At 32.7% G+C, this 20,277-nt stretch overlaps 1 protein-coding gene across 7 annotated transcripts in view; it reads left to right on the forward strand.

Annotated features, from left to right (window-relative positions):
- The window catches only part of MYCBP2 (MYC binding protein 2), a 271,010-nt gene that overhangs the window by 187,821 nt on the left and 62,912 nt on the right, over positions 1–20,277 (forward strand). For 5 of the 7 annotated variants that reach the window (XM_035003215.1, XM_035003216.1, XM_035003217.1 and 2 more), the window contains 4 exons: positions 10,731–10,955; positions 11,826–11,958; positions 15,455–15,577; positions 18,287–18,442. In XM_035003215.1, coding sequence (XP_034859106.1) covers positions 10,731–10,955; positions 11,826–11,958; positions 15,455–15,577; positions 18,287–18,442 — 637 coding nt within the window. The remainder of the gene's footprint in view (positions 1–10,730; positions 10,956–11,825; positions 11,959–15,454; positions 15,578–18,286; positions 18,443–20,277) is intronic. The other 2 variants (XM_035003219.1, XM_035003218.1) reach the window with 2 other exon arrangements.

A 20,277-nucleotide genomic window follows, 5' to 3' on the forward strand; every position in this document is an offset into this window, starting at 1 on the left:
AATAGGTGTGTGATAAAGTTTGGAGAGTGTTGGCATACTGTTTTACTGAGGTTAAGCTAAACAATGCTAAATGTATAATTAAAATATAAAGTTTTGAATAAATAAACCAGATCTTCTTTAATTTTCCTCATATTTGTATCTGCACTTAAAAATGAAAAGGAGGGACGCATGGGTGGCTCAGTCGGTTAAGCGTCTGCCTTCACTTGGTCATGATACCAGCGCCCTGGGATCGAGTCCCGCATCGGGCTCCTTGTTCAGCAGGGAGCCTGCTTCTCCTTCTGCCTCTCCCCTTGTTTGTGTTCCCTCTCTCACTGTGCCTCTCTCTGACAAATAAATAAATAACATCTTTTAAAAATAAATAAATAAAAATGAAAAGGATTTTGACCCTCTAGAAAGAGGGACTAGTCTGGAAAATAAATAATAATTCTTTATCATCTGTGTCTAAAAAGTTAGCCTTAAATAGTTTGAAACCATTTTCCATTATCTCTGATAAGGCATTATATTAAATTATATTATCTTTACCATCTCCCCCACTCCAGAATTTTCTTAATTCTGTTGTTTGCTCATTTGAGGAGATGCTTTTGGAAGAGGAAGATATTCACACAGATAAAACGAGAATAAGCAAAGGTAGAAAGGAAGAACAAGAAGTGTGTTGAAGTTTTAAATCCCATGGTTTCATTTTGGACAGTGTGTTTCATTATTTGATGCTCTTAAACTCCATTCAAGAGACAGTTTGTAGTAGACAGTCTTCTTGAGGTCAGAGAGACAAGAGCAGTAACAAAGGTAAGAAAGAAAGCTAAATGAGTGAGCCATACAGATATTTCTTGATGAGTTTTTGCTGGAATGTGAAAGAGGTTGTCACTGATTTATTTGAAAAAATCTAGAGGCAGAGGCAGAATATTGAAGATATGAAGTGACTTGTGGTATTTTTTAGCCTTTATGTTGAAGAATGACATGAGTTCCTTTAATGTAGGTAACTCAGAATGCCTGGTATTATTGATAAAGCTGAGGTTTTCCTCTTCCTTTATTTTAGTAGTGACTTGAGAGCCTTATAAATTAAAAGAAAGATGCCAGTAAAAAGCAGGAAATAAAGATGTAGATAAGAAATTTGAAGACTGAAAAAGGAAGAAAAAAGAATTCAGGGCACATTTGGAGAGTTGTTTTGTGAGGGAGGGGAGAGGATAGGTATGGCAATAGGTAAGGGATGGAGGGAGAAAGGGAAGAGGTTAAGGAGACCATGATTTTTGTAAGATAGAAAAGAGGAAAGACGTCAGTTGAGATTGGAACAATTGAGTTAAGTTAGAGGGTTTAGAAATGCAGTAAAGGTTTGGAATAATGTTTGAGAGAAACAGGAAAGGGATCTGAAGAAAAACTACTTGTTTTTGGATTGGTGGGCCACTAAGGACCCAGTGAGACCAATGGATGGATCCATTCTGGATGCCCTTCCTCACCCATAGTCCTAGGTATCTAGAATCAAAAGTGCCAAGAGAGTCAATGATAGCACTGGCTGAAATTTGGGGCTGCTATGACAGAAAAATAGGGACAAAATTTCAGATGCTGTGAAAGAGGACTTGAGATCACCAGCTGTGGAATTTAGCCTGAGTTAGAAATGTGAAAGGACAAGTGGAGGATCCAAGGGACTTGGAGGCATAACTAAATCCTAGAATGATATATATAAGTACACTATAGTTGAAGAGAGAGAAGGATAGATGGTTTGTGTGAAAAGGTAAAATATTTGAATTTTATTTCATAGTTAGAGCATTTTACTGAATGATATGGCCTGTTAATGTGGCCATGAGCAGGTAGCTGAAGTATAGTGGAAGTGAAAGACATTTTAACTGCCTCAGTCTAAGAACTAAAAGGCTCAGCAGTTGGGTGATCATCTACATCAGCACAAAGACACACAGATGATGGATGGCAGCACTGTGACCCACAGGTAAGTTAAAGATGTTTACCATTGAAGGAAGGGTCCCATTAGATACAATATAAAATCATGGGACAGGTGGCAATAGTTTGATGCTGGATCAGGGAGAAGCATAGAGCAGTTTTAGTATAAAAGTATGAGAACAGGTAGATGACAGAAGGGTTTATATTTTATGTGGTGACCAGTGATGACAGAGGGGATAAAACTAACTGGCCTCTGGCTCCAAACAGATTTGGTATAAAGTTGTTTCAGTGCAGGTGTTAGATGAGGACTCACACAGTCAAAGACAGACTAGTTTTTCAAGGTTTTGTCTGTAGGGACGGGGGCAGGCCCCTTGCACAGTGTTTTTAATGAGTATGTTACTCTCTAGGGCTAAACATGATAGGGGATAGAGGGAATATTTCATCCTCTCAGGGAACTAATACAGCTAAATAAATGTATCTTTCTACTTCTTTATTTGTATCTACTACTACATTTATTGCTAGAAAAACACATTTCACTTTCCACCTACTCTCTACTTCAGTCCATTTATAAATAAATCAAGTATAATTATGGCTAATAATTGTAAAACACTACTCAATTAAAAAGAGAGAGGGAGAGAGCCGGGAGATTTAAAAATAATATAGAAATAACCAAGGATAGATGTCACTAACCTAAGAAGAGGCAAAAATACCAAAAAGTTGCCTTTAGCAGTCTTTACATCTACCTCTTCAACCTTTTCTAGTTAAAACAATTTTGCATTCACATCAATGTGTGTACTTTATCTGGATCCTGACCCAAACTGTTGGGGAGAGTGGGAGTGGGGATTAGAAACTTGAACACTGACTAAACATTTCATGAACTATTTTTAAAAATCACGGTAAATAATCCTATTTAGAATAAACTTCAAAGTAATTTTTTGTTACACTGTCTTGTGTATTTAGCCATATTATAGAACTCTTGTTGTCACTGTGAATAGGTACTGTAACTAACTGTTGGCCTGCCTAATAATACTTCATTACTTTATCAAGAATTGATGACATCCTCACTTAGTGCAAATGTGACTTTCACTCTATTTTAGCACTTTAGTAATGCTTTAGTTCAGAGAGTAAACAGCATTAGACTTTCCTATTATAAATAACTGTATTTTTAAAAATACATTTTAATAAGTGGTAAGAACAGGGATAAATATGAGGAATACAGACCCTTTTTTGTGAGGTGCTTATGTGCTATTAGAACTTTGTACCCTTAAAAAAAAAAAAAACAGAACTGTGTGCCCTTTTTAGAACACACTGTTGAATTTTGCATCTAAGAGTCTTTATGTTGTTTCATTTGTCTAAAATGCTTTCATTTCCTTTCTTTTCTAGCTTTTTTACTCTTTTCCTAGTTGACCAAGCTCAAAAATTTCTATTGACATCTTTTCTTATCTGTACTTCCCAGTAATGCTGTAGTTAGTAATTTATTAACTAATAAATTCAAGGACTATTGAGTCCTTATTAATGTACCAAATACCAAGATAGGAAATAGGCACTGAGTGGAGAAGAAAGGGGAGGGATACAAAATAAGTAAGATGGAGTGCAGTTCTTCTTCTTGGGGTACTCCCTATATAATTTGACAGACATACCATACTCAAATAATTAGGTTGCATTGTGATAAGTTACAGAATGACTTCACTTAGGAAGTGATACTTGAGAAGAAAAGTTGCCAAAGGGCGCCTGGGTGGCTCAGTTGGTTAAGCAGCTGCCTTCGGCTCAGGTCATGATCCTGGAGTCCCGGGATCGAGTCCCGCATCGGGCTCCCTGCTCAGCAAGGAGCCTGCTTCTCCCTCTGACCCTCCCCCTTCTAATGTACTCTCTCTCATTCTCGCTCTCTCAAATAAATAGATAAATCTTTAATAAATAAAAAACCTCCTCTTTAAAAAAAAAAAAAAGTTGCCAAGAAAAAGTGAAGGAATTTCTAGACAGAGAATCAAGTGTCCAAAGTTATGGAGGCCTACTATGTTTGGGAACTGAAAACTAGTTAATATGGTGAAGTAAAGGATTAGGGGTAGAAAGTCTAGAAGTATTGGGGAAATTAGGTTCCCCCTCTTTTCTCAGCACTTTGTCTGTAGAAGTAGAAAAGCCTTACTTCTTACCCACAATGCTTAGTTTGTTGTTCTTTCCTTCAGCCCATTTGTACTTGTATACCTCTTATTTCTGTTGTTAAGCTTCTTAAGGGTAAAGACTCATTAAGAATCTTCTTATTCATACACATTTCTTCCAAAGTGTTAAATGTTACATTTTTCTCATGGTAGGCTTTCAACATTTGTTGAATACTAAATTTTAGATCTTGGCATTTGATATGATCGTGCTGCTCAAAATAATTCCTATTACATATATGCTTCTTCTCATTTAATAGTCTCTCATTTAATTTCATTGTGAACTGTGATGTTATGTATTTTATCAATCTTATTTTTCTAGTGTCAACAATAGCTGCTCTCCCAGGATCACAAGTAGAAAGTAGTGGAGAGATAAGGATACATACAGTTACAAAAGGATAAAGTAAATATATAGCTTTAAATAATCATATTACTTTGGGTAAAACTCCCAAATTAAACAAATGTGAACATTCATAACCTTAATGATTGAATTGAGGATGAATACTGTGATATATGTTGAAGGTGGCGCAAGTCATGGTCCCATCATGAAATGATTAGCACTCTGGACTCTGAAGTTGATGTAGGTCAGTCTGAGAAGGCATAAGGCATAACATGTTGATCTTAAATTAAAATCCTGAAGATTTGGAAACTACAAAATGTAAGCAGGCTAGTAAGATGTTTCAATCATTGAGGAAAATATAAGTAGAAAAAGAGAGAGAGAATCAATTATGTACCTGACATGGGAGATATTTGACTGCCTAGAGTAGAGCTTAAATTTTTTTGGAAAACAAATTTACTTCTAGGATAGGGCTGGGACATATCAGTGATTTGAAACTGATTCTTTGGATATTTTGCCAAAAATGAGGCTTCCAACTTTGTGAAGGTTGAGTGGTAGAGAGAGTTTATATCCAGGAGAGTAAATGATACCTCATTGGAAGAGTTCTAAGATATCTTTATAATGCCTATATTATCTGAATTCTTGCAGAAGCAACTTGTGTCTCCAAACATCTCCATGCATTTATACAAACCTACATGGGCTGATTGGTGTTCACATATAGAAAGTAGGTGGATTTTTCCAAATTTTAGGGCCCCGAAGATGTGGAGGAGAGATGAAGGGAAAATGTCTTTTGGTAACCTCTCTGACAGCATTACCCAGGGCAGTTGGTAAAATTCGCAAATGTTTTTCACATTTTATGTCCAGTTTCATTTTTATGGGTTACCTGATGATGCCTGATAGCCACAGCTTTAACATACCCTGAATTGCTTGGTTTTGTTATGTTAATAGATTTGTGTATGTATATATACATAACCTGATGTTTAGTCTTCAGTAAATACTAAATATTTACTTAATACAGCATTAACGGAATGAAATTAAGGCAATTAAAATAACACTAATTGTTATATGTATGCTGTTCTTAATTTTCCTGAGTCATTTTATCTTTTTTTCTTTAAAAATGGCAATTCTTAACTCTGCTCATTAAGCAGCACAATGAAAGAATTACTATCATTTTTTTGCATGAACATTTGGCGTGTTTGGTCATGTATTTTCACAGTGAAAATTACTCACTTGATCTTCTGTGCCTTGAAAGATTATCAGCTTAGAGTTGCAGTTTGGTGCTCATTAATTTAGTTAGGGTTTTAGTATGCTTTAATTTTTAATTTTCTTAAGAGAACATCTTTGTCTTTAGTCTTTGAGAATAAAAGGATTTAGATTATTATAGATATGTGTGTATTTGTGTATGTGTATATATACATAGTGGTACTCCTATTAATCTATGAAAGCTAATTTATGTATTTTAATAGTAAGAAATTGAGACTGGAGAAATTAATATTTTCATGCATGTACATATCTTTAGACTAAACTTTCCTAAATTTTCTAAAGAAAACCATGCAAGTATATTTCATTTTTAAACTCTGGCTTTCTATCTGGTATATTTTTGATATTTGATAAATTCAATTTTGTTTGGACACCATATTCTGAAAAAAATAATAGTAAACCAGTGTGGCTAATAATTTTCCACAAATTCAGAACAAAAGCAAAGAAGTGTGAAATTTGAATCCACATATGATTAACATGTACAAAATTGATTTGCTTGGCAATTTATTACAATGATTAGCAGTCAAGTCACTTTAAAGTATCATTGTACATGTTAACTCATGTTCTCAGACTCAGGAAACACTTAAGTTTGCACATTGAAATAAAAGAAGGGTACAAGCTTTAAATATTGTTAATCACCACATTGCTTCTTTATCACTAACTTCTTCTGCCTTGCTTTTCACAATGCTTTTTACATTGCTTTTAACGCTAGAGAAATTTATGCTAAAAAAAAAAAAAGCTAAAAAAAAAATCTTGATATTGTTTTATGTCAAAAGGTCTGCACCACTATTTTCCGTGAAGGAGAAAAACAATTGAGCCAATAGCCCAAAAATTCTTATATACATGGATGAACCAGTAAGGACATCTTTTTCCCCAAAAAATAGTATTTTAAAATGCTTTGCATCATGTTTCTACTTCACCTCAAGAGAAAGGGCCGTATTTGCTGTACATTTTTAAATGTGGAGGGGGGTTTGGTTTTTGGTTTTTGTTTTGTTTTACATTTATAGGCATATTACTAGAAACTCATTTTTCTGGCTTTTATATGTCTTATATTTCTGAATTAACATACATATGTATGTATATGGGTGTGTATCTACGTCTGTCATACATATATACATATATACATGAGGAAAATACAGAACTAGAGAATATCAAATAGATTTTCATTATCTAAAATGGCTTATAATTGGTTGGAAATTATGTTTCTTTTGTGTTGAAGTTTTAGATAATGACAGCTTTTATTAACATTTTAAGTGTCCTCTTTTTTTTTTTTTCCCAAAATAACCATTTATCACAGTATTTACATAAGCAGTAAAATTGTGTAATTGCTATTCACTGGAAAGATTTTAATTTCAGATCACACAAATATATTCAATAGCATGATATTTTTATGTAAAATGTATACCATTTACATTTTTCTCAAGACATTTTGTGAAGATGTTGATTTTTCTGGGACCAGGCTGCTGCAAGTTGGTTGTTTAACAAAATATTTTTAGATTCTAACATAGAGATGAAAATGCTCTGTTCCTTTCCTAAACTTTGAAATGGAGAAAACTAGGCCTGTCTTTTGAGAAAAGATTCAGGTTGTATGTTTTTCTGTATGCTTTTCTTAACATATTTGCTAACAGCTTTCAGTAACATTTCCAGATGATTTTTTCTCATTTAGAGAAGAAAGGGAAATTGAAAAATGACTTTTTTTAAGCTTTTTTATTTTTTTTCTTTTTGTACTTTAAAAAGTGAAAATGTCCACAGATAACCACATGCCATTATTATTCATAATAATAATTGCACTATCTATACAATTTATTTACTTACATTTTCTTTATAAAACAGCAGATTGTTTTCTGTCATAAAACAAATCTGGCTTGTATTGAAACAGATACGTCGTCTCTTAAAAGAGTTTTAAGGTTTCCTACTTGCATTGACTGTCTTAAGCTTTAAATCAATGTCTGGCTCTTAAGTTTAGTAAATGGCATGACACACTATATCCATGAAGAGCTTTTGACAAAAACTTACTGATCAGTCTTTCTTTGCTGTGTCGTTTACTCAGGTGGCTTCAGTTTCCCTTTAGTAAAATAATATCACAGTGCTGGTGCTATAGAGTACAGAACAATGTTGTTACTGTGAACGCATCTTCTGCAGATAATATCCTGTTCCCTTTCTTTGTTGATATTTTTCTTTCTTAAACTTTGTTGCTCAGAATATCTTTAATGCTAGCCAAGGAGTCAGGGATTTGGACGTATTTTCATGGACTTCCAAAGCTTTTTTTCCCCAGGTGAGTTAACTGTAAGGAACAGTCATACGTTATTCAGGTATTTCAGCATGTATAATAAATTTTACCTTCTACCTTTTGAAGCCTTTGCTTACGGTTAATAAAATAATTTTTGCCGAAAAAGTGCTACAGTTGAGTTTCCCTGGTAATCCTTTTCCCTCTACTTTTGCCAAAGAATGTATTATTAGTTCAAGTTAAACTTTTATGTGACTTCAAATTTGCTGAATGTAATTTATGACTAGCTTCTCCCACAGTGACATCCACATCTGGCTTTCTCAGAGTTTGCTTATTTCAGTGGGAAAGTCCCAACTCTGTGGCTCTTCTCTTCTTCCCTAGCCTTTCACAATGCCCCTTTGGATGTTCATCTGAGAATGGGGTGGGAATGCAAGGAGAAAAAAATAACACTGCACTTCATCAGTTTCACACACTGGTCCCCAGGTCTTCCATTTCTGTACTGAATGAAGCATGTATGTTAGGGTTGCCTGAGAATGACAGCTACAGTTCTATGACCTTTTTTTGTCTATCAGCTCTTATACTGCTTAATATAAAAAAATGGATAGACTTTGTTTTACATTTATTAATTTATATAGTTTCTTTGTTCAATAATATATTAAATATTTTAATAGAAGTTCTCATATATTGTCTTTCACTGAATAACTTGCAATTGTTATTAGTTTTTGCCAAGACTTACCTCTTAATGTTACACTAAATGATCAAAAGTTGGAAATATTGTTATAACTTAGTTAAAAGCTATAAATATATCATTGAATACCAGTGAAATTGATTTTTCACTAAATATATTCATATTTGCTTGTTGTTTTTGACATCATACCATGTAACTTTTAAAAAATGAGTTGTAAATAGGACTGACATGCCTCTTCCAACTATGAAATAGCATGGTGTATGTATTAAAATTGATTATTCACAACTAGACATTTTTAAATGTCTACTGAAAACTTTGTTAGTATAGTAGCACAGTTTAAAATTTAGACCCTTACTCTCCATTTTTATTTTGAGCACTCTCTTTGTATTCATATGTAAGTTTTTACAAATACATATGCATGGGTAAGTACGATGCATATTTTAAGTTTATTTTAGATTATAAATCTAATCTAAGTTTTTCAGGTATTTAAACTTCTCATTTCCATTAAATTGCCACTGTATGAAGAATGTTGGATAAATACAGCATGACAATTGCATTAACTGTAAATAAATATTATCCCTAGTACCTATTTGTATATTTTAAAATTGGTGATTATTTGTCACCATAATGAAATTTATACAATATTATGTGAAGGTTAATAGTGGGTTTAAAATTTTCCCTACCGTATGTTGAATTAAAGTCACAGAATTCTTGAATCCACATTGTTTTTAACCTCAGGATTTTATTTTTAATTTTTTACCATAGAAAAGACCCTTTAGTATGAGACTACTTGTAGTGATAGAGGGATAGAACTATTCAGTATTATTTTATCTTGCATAAATGTTAGTGGTGGTTTTTTTTTATTTTTATTCCATTTATAGGACATTACTAAATATTAATTTTAACCTAATGTTTGAATAAGTGTCCCAGTATGGTCATCTTTTGTTGTATTTAAACATAAAGCAATTTGTAGAGTCTCTAGTACTGTATTTAAAAGTACAGTTTAAGGGGCGCCTGGGTGGCTCAATCGTTAGGCGCCTGCCTTCGGCTCAGGTTATGATCCCAGGGTCCTGGGATCAAGCCCCGCATCGGGCTTCCCGCTCGGTGGGAGGCCTGCTTCTCCCTCTCCCACTCCCCCTGCTTGTGTTTCCTCTCTCGCTGTGTCTCTCTCTGTCAAATAAATAAGTAAAATCTAAATAAAAAAAAAAAAAGTACAATTTATATCTGTCTTAAAGGAGTAGTAATGACAATGGAGGAACCCGCAGTATGGAACTTTCCTTTACATGTTGATGGGAAGATGAGCAAATATGAGGAGGTTATTATTTCTTTTCATTGCATTCACATAGGAAACAATTTCATCCAGATTCAACAGAAAACTTAGGGCATATCCTTTTCTTTCATTTTAGAAGTAATCCTTTTATGTCCAAATGCATTGTATTTCTGTAAAAATGCATCTTTGATATTATTCTCTGTACTGAAAGTATTATCATCTTTTTCTGTTAATAGCATTAATATAATGCTGTTTAGTAATGGCCTAACAAATCTAGCAAGACATTTTTATTTGTATTATATTAAGAAAGTATAAGTTGTTAAAATCTTATAAGCACTCTTAATTCATTCATAACTAGTGAATATTAAGATGCAGTTATATTTTATGCACATTTTTTCATCATTGCTATCGCTATTAATAAATAAGTCTCCAGAGTCTTCACACCCGTTTTCTCTATAAATAATTATTACGAAGTGGAAGGAAATGAAAATCTAGACTTTTTAACCCATACCAACATACAGCAATGCAGTAATAATGATTCAAAATTATTCAGTTGTGGTTCACAGAGTATATTTTTTTTGTTGTTCCTACTGTTTAATATTTCATTAAAACATAAAAATAAAATCAAGTACTACCATATTTCTTAAACTGTGGTGGGCAAAAGCAGAGGTTCATTTGCTCTCCCGCTAATTTTTCTTTTCTTCACCTCTATTTTAAGTATTATTCAACGTTGAAAAACTGAAAGATTCTTTAGTAATGGTAGTAATGTATATATTTCTGTTATCTTTGGATATGTATTCTCGTTTGATAGTATTATAGACTTGCTGTAAAAGCTATTAATAAGAGGATGGCAAAAGTGATAATAGATTGTATTTTGTTTATTTTTTTTTTCCTATTCAAATTTTCAGGAACCTAAAACTAATACTGATGACTTTTTCAAAGATATAAACTCCTGCTGCCCACAGGAAGCCACAATGCAAGAACAAGATATGTCGTTCTTGCGAGGAGGGCCAGGCATGTACAAGGTAGTGAAGACGGGACCTTCCGGTCACAACATCAGAAGCTGCCCTAACCTTAGAGGTATCCCAATTGGAATGTTAGTTCTGGGAAACAAAGTCAAAGCAGTGGGAGAGGTATGGATTCTTGTAGCTTCATGACTTCTAAATTATTCCTTTTTAATATAATACAACCAGAGCATCTCTTTCTTCCAAAGGTTGCCATTTCCATCCCAGGTTTTTAAATGTTAATGTTCTTTATCTTTACTTGTATTACAAATATTACTAACATAATTTTTCTGTGTTTCTTTTTTAAGTAATTTTTTCTCATAATTATCGTTGTGAAAACAATATAAGAACAAAATGATTTGTATTGTATATATGAATGTTTGGTATGTGCATATATCTTTTCATTATTACAAATGTACGATAACGTCATGGATTAACAGCACTTTAAAATATTTGCTATGAATTGGTATGGAGATGTAATACATACAAAGAGTTTCATTTCTTTGTTCCCATTTATGTGTCTCACTGAAGTCCTGAGCAAATAAAATTACTTTTCAGTCAACTGTGGCATTTGCCTCAGCCGATGAGCTTGAAGATGTAGTGTGTCATGCTATTTCTCAGCGTCAGGGTAATTTTCGGGTTGTATTGTAGACATGACCAATCTAAATAATAGTTTGCCGTGTTAGGACATTTTAGGTGCCAAAAAGAAAAAGCGAGAGAGTGCCACCTGTTTTGGGGTAATGTTTAAAGTTACTTAGGGATTATCGTGTGCCTTAAAAATTATTATTTTTACCAAAGTCATAAATAAGCAGTATTTTACAGAACTTTTTATTGATTTCTGTCTTACCTCAGGCTGTGGTCTTAATTTCAGAAACTAATTTCATGGTAAAAACTTTCGGAATGATTACCCTATTCAAACACTTAAACTTGTTGCTGGTTTTCAGCCTGAGTGCCCTGAAAGAATCAAGCGAATCAATCATGCTTTTTGTTATGTACTAGGTAACCAATTCTGAAGGTGCGTGGGTGCAGCTGGATAAGAACAGCATGGTAGAGTTCTGTGAAAGTGATGAAGGAGAGGCATGGTCCTTAGCTAGAGACAGAGGCGGAAACCAGTATCTCCGACATGAAGATGGCAAGTTGGCTTAAATTTGTGATTTATTCTGATTAACCTTTGAAATGCAGAAGTAAACAGCTTTTTTGTGTGTTTATTTTTTAGGTAAAAAGCAAAACTAAAGGTTAAAATCTTACAATTGTTAACATTTGTTTGTAAAATAATGGATACTAAATGAATGCACCTGTAAGAAGAGAATTAAAAGAAAATATGGAACATATGAATCCATCTTTGAAAGCCATGCTTTTTATTTCATTGATGTGGATTCATTATTCTGTGCCAGTCCAGGGCTGAATGTTTTACCCTTTCTGCCACTAGATGGAAGTTCACTTTTCAAACCGCAATCATAGTACTTCTCCCAGGCAATTTCATTTGATTGAATTTTGTCTCAGAATAGGAGCATTGGATGAATGCATAGCATCTTTTGGAGCATTCCTATTTTGTTGTTAGAGTTTCAGCTTTCAACTTTATCTTTTTCAATAACGATCTCATTTAATAAAAGACTTTCCTTATTGTCCCCCTCTCATCATTCTCCTGCGGGCAAAAACATGGTTCTTCCAAGTTCAGACCATGTCATCACTTGGGTGAATCTTTAAATGATCCTGACTGAGTCAAGAAATCTGTGTTCCCAAAGAACTATATTCACCACTAGACAAAACTGATATTATACTGAAGTTAATTTTTATATCTTTAAAACTAGATTGTGAGTCCTCTGTGGACAGGCACAGCGTTTTTAATCTTTGTATTCCTCATTCTAAAACAGTTTTGGCACATACTAATTGCATATTAAGTTTTGTAAATACAAGTTGAGTCACAAAAATATTAGTTAGGACATCAAAATAAATGGGTAAGTCAAGCATAGATTTTATTCCAAATCCCAAAACTTATAGGAAAAGGTCAGATATAAAAGAACACGCATATTTATCCAAAAGAGAATAAATTCACAGTATTTATTGTCCAAGAGGTAATATGGCCATAAGTATAGATTTTTTTAAATTTGTAACTTCATGAATGACAGAGTACATCTAGATATATTAATATTGTACATTAAACAATTCTTTTTTTTCCTCACAACAAGCCTTTGTGATAAGTTATATAATCTTCATTTTACAGCTAAGGAAACTAAAGGTCACAGAATTTAAAATGACTTCCCTATGGTTATACAGCTGGATGTATGGGAGATATAAGACCTGAGCTAGAATCTTCATTCGTATTTGAGATACTGTGCTCATTACACCATACCGCCCTGTGTCAGTAGTCAATGAATAGAATTTGAGAACCTACTCCCTTCCTTGTCTTTACAGACACGCTTTTTATAGTCAGAGATGATGTGGTTATAAAATAATGTTCTGAAATGGCATAACCATCCTTCATTTGTTGTGAGAATGAAAAAGGGTTCACTTGATGTAAATCAGACATTTTACAAAATAACCTTCCCATTTATAATATACTTATGTACATACTACAAGTTCAGAAATTCTTAAACATTTCCACTATATAGGAATATTTAGATATAAATGAAAATACCTAAAGTGAGATGAGCTTTATAGAAGACATAGTTAAATAATATGAGAATAGTTTAGGTAACTATCAAAGGACCTTCCTAGCTTATAATTATTTTAACTGGCAATATAGCCTAATGTGTAAGAGTGGACTCCAGAGCTGGACTGCTAGAGTACAAACACCAGCTCTGCAGCTTTTCAGTAGTGTGACCTTGGCCAAGTTACCTAACATCTCTGTGTTTCAGTTTTCTCATTTACAAAATGAAAATACTTTGTAGGTTCGATATGAAAGCTACATGAACAAATAATAACATAAAGCTAGCAGATGGTAAGGTTAGTTGTTATTAAAATGTAAAATGCCGTCTATACTAAAAAGACTGACTTTTAAACGGAGAATTTTATTTCTATATACTTAGAAGGTAGAAGGTTCTTCTTAGATAAAATGCTTCTTAAATTAAATTAGGATATTGTTTCTGCTAAGAAAGACATTCCGCCCTAAAAGCAGAAGTTTAAATTTCTCTCTGCCATCACTTAATGGTCCTTTGCTCTTTTGATACATATATATTTGATCATAATCTGATTCTTAAATTAACATTAAGACCTGGGGTGATCAGGGAAAAAGTGATAAGTTGGTGCCTTAAAATCACTAAGATTAGTTGATAATTGTATCCGAATAGTCTGCTCATTGGTATTAGTAACTGTATCTAATATGGAAGTAAGAGGATTTGGCACTATGGCAATTTATATGAGGTATTATAAGTAAAACAAAATTTTCCTCTTGTTAAAATTCTTTATATCTGTAAGTAAAGCTACTAGGCAAAGTTACTGCTTGGTTAAAAACAGAGTTCATACTTGGTGCTGAGACCATTCTGAGGTTTTAAGAGTGATGCCGTCTTTCCCATTCAGATTAGTGTTCATGGGTATTTTCCAGAAGAGATATTCCACTGCTGAGATCTCTCATACTCAAGAGTATTGCCTAAGGGAAGTGCTGGGATTGATTTCTTGAAAAGAGTCTAGAAATGTAAGTGAAGGGGTAGACATACAGTAGCAGTGGTACAGCAGGATTCTGATTCACAGGAAGGAAGAATACTCCACCACCTTCTTCTAGTTCCATTTTGTCTTTAAAGGGATCCTAGCTTTTAAAAAATATACTCAGAACTTTTCATTATTCATTATGTGATTTTGATGGAATACTTTTTTTTCTCCTTTTTTACCTTTCCTTTGGCAGATTTTATTTTGCCTTTTTCTTTAATATAGCTATTGAATTATGGCATTAGTTTTTTAGTATTATACAGATTCTTTTGGCCACTTGATTGATAATAGAGAATAACTTAGCTTATTAATTATGTTGTAAACCGTATAAAATATTTGCCTTTTTTTCATGAAATAGGAATTCTGATATATTTATTGACTTGAGCATGTGCAAATAGCTCTGATTATATGACTTGGTTTATCATCCTTTCATTTTGGGGAAAATGGCCTTATATAATAAGTAAAAGTAAGTTAAAAGTTTAATTTTCCACAATTTTTATATTCAGAACTTAAAATAATTTGTATATTAGTACTCAAATAGAAAAAGTACCGTATACTTAGACATTTTTGAGACTTTACTATTTGAGTACTAATATACAAAATATTTTAATTTCTGGTTTATAGGGTACACGTTTTTATTTTATAAACTACTCTTGTATAAATTTGTTACAAATTTGAGTTCCTGGTCCAAAAATATTGGTATACATTCAGTGATGTATCCAGCCACAGAAAAGTAAATTGGCTCCATAAGAACATATCCAGTTTCTAAGTTTCACTGTGTATTTGATAAATGAAAACAAAGATTTGTCATTTACGTTGTCAAGTGTCAATGACCCTAATTGTTAGACTTATTATTAAATCTAAATATGAGGTTATTTTAAAATCTAACCATTATAAACTCTTTCTTGGCGATTCTCTCTTTATTCTATGAATAGGGAATAGCACATAAGAAACTAATGTTATAGCTGTGCCTTTTATTATAGAACAAGTTCTTCTGGATCAAAATTCTCAGACTCCTCCTCCAAGCCCTTTCTCAGTGCAAGCTTTTAATAAAGGGGCAAGTTGCAGCGCCCAAGGATTTGATTATGGACTTGGAAATAATAAAGGTAGGTTTTCTAAAGTGAGTCTTTTACCTACCTAACTTTAATATTTTTTATTACCTTCTCTTTTACCCATTTTTATTACTGTTCACCCACAAAACTTTATTAAAGTTTCCTGGAAAACTAACAATCAAAATATTTGCAGAAGTGTTGTTTTTACATTATCATTTTTAACAGTTTTAGCTTATGTTTTATAGGAGTTCTTGATTATTTGCTCTTATTTTAAAGATATTCACTTGGAATTTACATCATAAGATTCTGTGACACTATATCTAGTAAAAGAACTATTGTTTTTATCATCCACTTATTATTAAGAGTAGTGTTAATGAGCAAAAAAAGAACCTTCCAAAATGATCATTTAAAATCAAAACGTTTTAAGTAATATTACACATCAGCCTTATTCCATATGTGCGGTTTTGAATGTCTAACCAAGTGATCTTAGTTAATTTAGAATTACATGAAACGAATGATATCTTTGGGTTTGGTATGTATAATGAAATCAGGAAGTTGTGAAAAGAAAAACAAAAGCCCTAAGCCAAAGAATATAAAATGTGTGTAGCTGTTTTGGGCTGCCATATTAGAAGAGACCAATGTCATGGACAACCCAAACAATAATTATTTCAGAATAATTTATATCTGAATTTCATCTAAAATTGTATTTGTATCTAAATTCAGACACATTCCTGTTCCTTTCTATGTACCTGATCCTGACTCCTTTCCTAAATCAGCATATCATCAGCAAGTAGCATACAGTTGGATGATGGGTAGAAGGGAGAAGATAGCCTATGGGGAAATAATTTTACTTTAAAATGTTATCTAAACTAATTCATAGGATTTGATTTCAAGGAACAAAGACAGTGTCATTAGACTTGACTTGCAGAGCAAGTGAAATAATGAAATAGTCAACAAGATGCAAAATGACATCAACATAGAGGAAATACTCAATTTAAAACAAAACCACATTTTGTTTGATACCTTTATTGCTTTCCACAAAGTATTCATATGAAGGAAGCCTAGCTACAAGATTTCTTTTTGGCTTTTCCTACTCTGTTATGTTGGTCTATCCTGCAGGCTTGGAGATACCTGCTTGTTTATTTTTGGTAGGTTAGATTTCAACTAAGTTAAGCTAGATCTTCATACTTAAGTAGGGTAATGCGTGGTGGTGTTTTCTTCATGTCCCTTTCTCTCTCCCATTATCGATTCCTAAATTAAAATCTCAGCATTTACTTATCACTTCTATGCTTTGTTAATAATCCGTTTTAAAGCCGTGTTTAATTCAAATTGTATGCTGTCAGGCAATCTCTAAAATGTCTAAATTGTACTGGTGGCTATGACTTTAAATCAGTCTTTAAAATATAATTTATTAAAACGTCATAGGAATATAAACCAACTTTTAAGAGCCAAACATTGCTGAGAACATTTGTTATTAAGTAGAAATATTAAAGTATTACTTTTTAAAAGTGTGATTCTGCTAATATTGTTCAGAAGTGGCATGTACTTGTTAGTAGGCTTTTTAAATATTTAGATGGTGCAAAGGAATATTAAGAAATTTAAATCTAATTAAATATATCTAACCTTTGTTTATGAACTTACCTTTAACAGTAATTCCCATTTTCTTTAACTTTATTTATACTGTCCCAAGTTCAAGAAATTGTTTTTTGCAAAAATTCTGTATTCTTAATTCTAAATAATTCTTCATAATCTCTAAAATCCTTTCTGTAACTACAGCGTAAGTTTTTGAACAGTAGGCATGTAGCTATGTACACAGTTCTTTCCATATGTCTTTTCCTTCTTGCTGCTTCATTTAAAGTTTTCACTTAAAAAACTTTATGTTTAGGGACTGGAAAGGTACTGTTTTCCGGTTTCTGCATCAACTAGTCTAGATAAGTTTTTTCTTCTTCTCTTTTTCAGCATCATATAAACTATTTAATATGCATAATCTTATAAAGGAGGAGCTAAGGATCATCCATCTAATTATATTGTTTCATATTTTTAAAAATATTTATCTGTTAAAGTCCTTTGTATTTAATTTTAAGGAAAAATGCCTGAATTCATATTTGAGATACTATTCAAATTAGATAGCTCATACTCCTTTTTATCTTATAGGTCTTATAGATTTTTATATTATTCATCCAAGCAAAGGAGTTCATGCTTTAAGAAGTATAATTTCTTGGCAGGAACTACTTAAAAAAAAGGAAATATTAATTTATTAACTAAATGTAAATATATTACTAAGTTAATAACATATGCTTTGCCTCCCTTCAATTCTACATTTTCTTAAAAACCTTTTCATATTTGCTTATTTTCTGCATGAAGTGTACCGCATATGAGGCAGGGTTATTTAGTCATTTGTTAGGTATTATGTAGAAGACATCGTTTACTTAGATCTTCATTTACACTTGTATGATATTGAGTCAACTTATCTATCATAGATTCTTCATGGACTCTGAATTCTCTCATGCTGCTGCTCAATGTTGTATAAGAATTTACATGAATTTGTTTTTGTAGGTGGGCTGTTACATAAGATTATTAAAACAACATGCAACATTTGGTCCCTAACTTGAGGATAACAAACACCAGCTTCCACTCATTTCTGAATTGGCATAGTTTTATTTAGTGTTTAACTTTATCTGAATGTCATAAACACCATATTCTTTGCCATTTTGGATGTTAATTAATAACAAGTTGTAGTTTTGACTGTTTTGCCCACTGCAGGTGACCAACTGAGTGCCATATTGAATTCCATTCAGTCACGGCCCAATCTCCCAGCTCCTTCCATCTTTGATCAAGCTGCAAAACCTCCCTCTTCCCTAGTCCACAGCCCATTTGTGTTCGGACAGCCCCTTTCCTTCCAGCAGCCTCAGCTTCAGAGTAAGTTTGTCAGCCTTACCTGCCTCATCAAGCCATTTCTGAAGCTTTGTTCTGAGTTGTTTATCAGTTACTAATTATTTATCAACTCACTTGACTGGTTTTATTTAATGAGGATGTTATCCCTTCCCACATTTTTGAAGCTTAATTTAAGCTATTTTGAGCTAAGACATTCTGCAGCTAAGACATATGTTTTTTAATCACACCTTTTTTATTAAGTATAGTTATTGAAGTATGACTGTTATGCTCTCTATTCTAATTCCAGCATAAGCAAATACATACAATAAAGCGTGTTAAGAAAAACCTATTTTATTTAAGTTTTTCTTTTACAATATGCATGACTATACTAAGTCTCAGTTATAGAGATAACTTTCATTGTTTTACACTGGATCTTTATTACTGAGAGATGCCCCAAGAGAATAAACCTATTTCACTGTACACGTGGGTGCAGGAGAGGTGGTACTGGGCAAGTTTGTTTCTTTTAAGTGAATTTGGTATCTATGAAATGTATAGCAACTTTAGGTTTCCAGATTTTCTCAAATTGTTGTTTCTTCTCTTGCTTTTTATTTTTGTTGTTGTTCTTCTTGTTTCTAATATGTTATCATTTGATTTTCGCTCTGCCTTCTAGGACTGCTCTTGCCTTTCATCCAGGATAGTAACTCACATTGATCTGGAAAATAGACCCAAACAAATTACACTTAACAGAGTGTTCTTTTTTCTTAATAACCTCCTGAGGCTTCCACATAAACATCTCAAAGCTTCTTGCAGTATGACAACAATATGTTCTTCTTGGCCTTCAGTTCATATATCAGCCATACAATATATTGACACACTCACTGAATGAGGTAGTTTATGAAAGTCCCAGCTCATGCAAATGATGTTACTTGTTATGATATTATCTACGTTAGAGTATATAGGAGTATAAGCTTTTCTAGGATTGCACTATACATTAGGCAAGTTTAATGAAATTAAGTAGTTTAGAAATATAAGTAATATCAATTTCTAGCCAGTCATTTTCTTTATATATGTATAATATTCACTTGATTGTCTCTTAAAAGAAGAATTTCAAGGAAATAGAAGTGTCATGTACGTGAAATAGTTCTTTCCTTCCTTGGTAAGCATTACAGAAGAAGGAAAGAGGAGTGACAACTTAGCTTACTCATTTTATGGAGCAACATTTTTTTTATGTTTATATGTGCTGCCCAGATTACAAGAAGGTTGAAAGGTAAAGACAAGGGAAAAAACAAAAATGAAAAATATCATGATCAGTTTAGATAGAAAATCCATATTAGATACAAAATTTTAAACAAGAAATTACCCTGATAATGTCATAGCCACAGCAGACAAGAGAAGAAGTAAGGATATTTTTGTTCTACCCAAAGGGTCATTGCAAGTCTTCTAAAAAAAAAGTGTAATTATTGTTTTTACTTTACCAAATTATTTAATAAAATATTTCAAAATATAAAGACCATAATAAAATCAGATTTGTCTCTCCCAAAGGATAATAGGTTTCCAACTGACATTGTATCGAAATAATTTTATGCATCTTGTGTCTGGGTGTTATCAGTACCACTTCTTCCTTCACCATCTTGGAGCAAATTTGAAATCATGGCCTAGACATATCTCAGTTACCAGTTTTCTGAATCATTGCTTGCCTGTACTCCAACAATGGGAATTAACTTAAATCTTTCTTCTAAACCTCTTAGTCTCATCAGAATATCATTGAAGTTTGACTTTCAAATTCCACAAACCAGAATTCTTAATTTTTAGCGTGACTAAAAATAGTACGGAATCTAAAAATAGTTTTAATGTTTTGGAAATAAATTAGAATGGCCTTA

The sequence above is a fragment of the Mirounga leonina genome, unplaced genomic scaffold (assembly GCF_011800145.1).
Source record: "Mirounga leonina isolate KUSES-001 unplaced genomic scaffold, KU_Mleo_1.0 Mir_127, whole genome shotgun sequence".
In the NCBI taxonomy this organism is placed as follows: Eukaryota; Metazoa; Chordata; class Mammalia; order Carnivora; family Phocidae; genus Mirounga; species Mirounga leonina.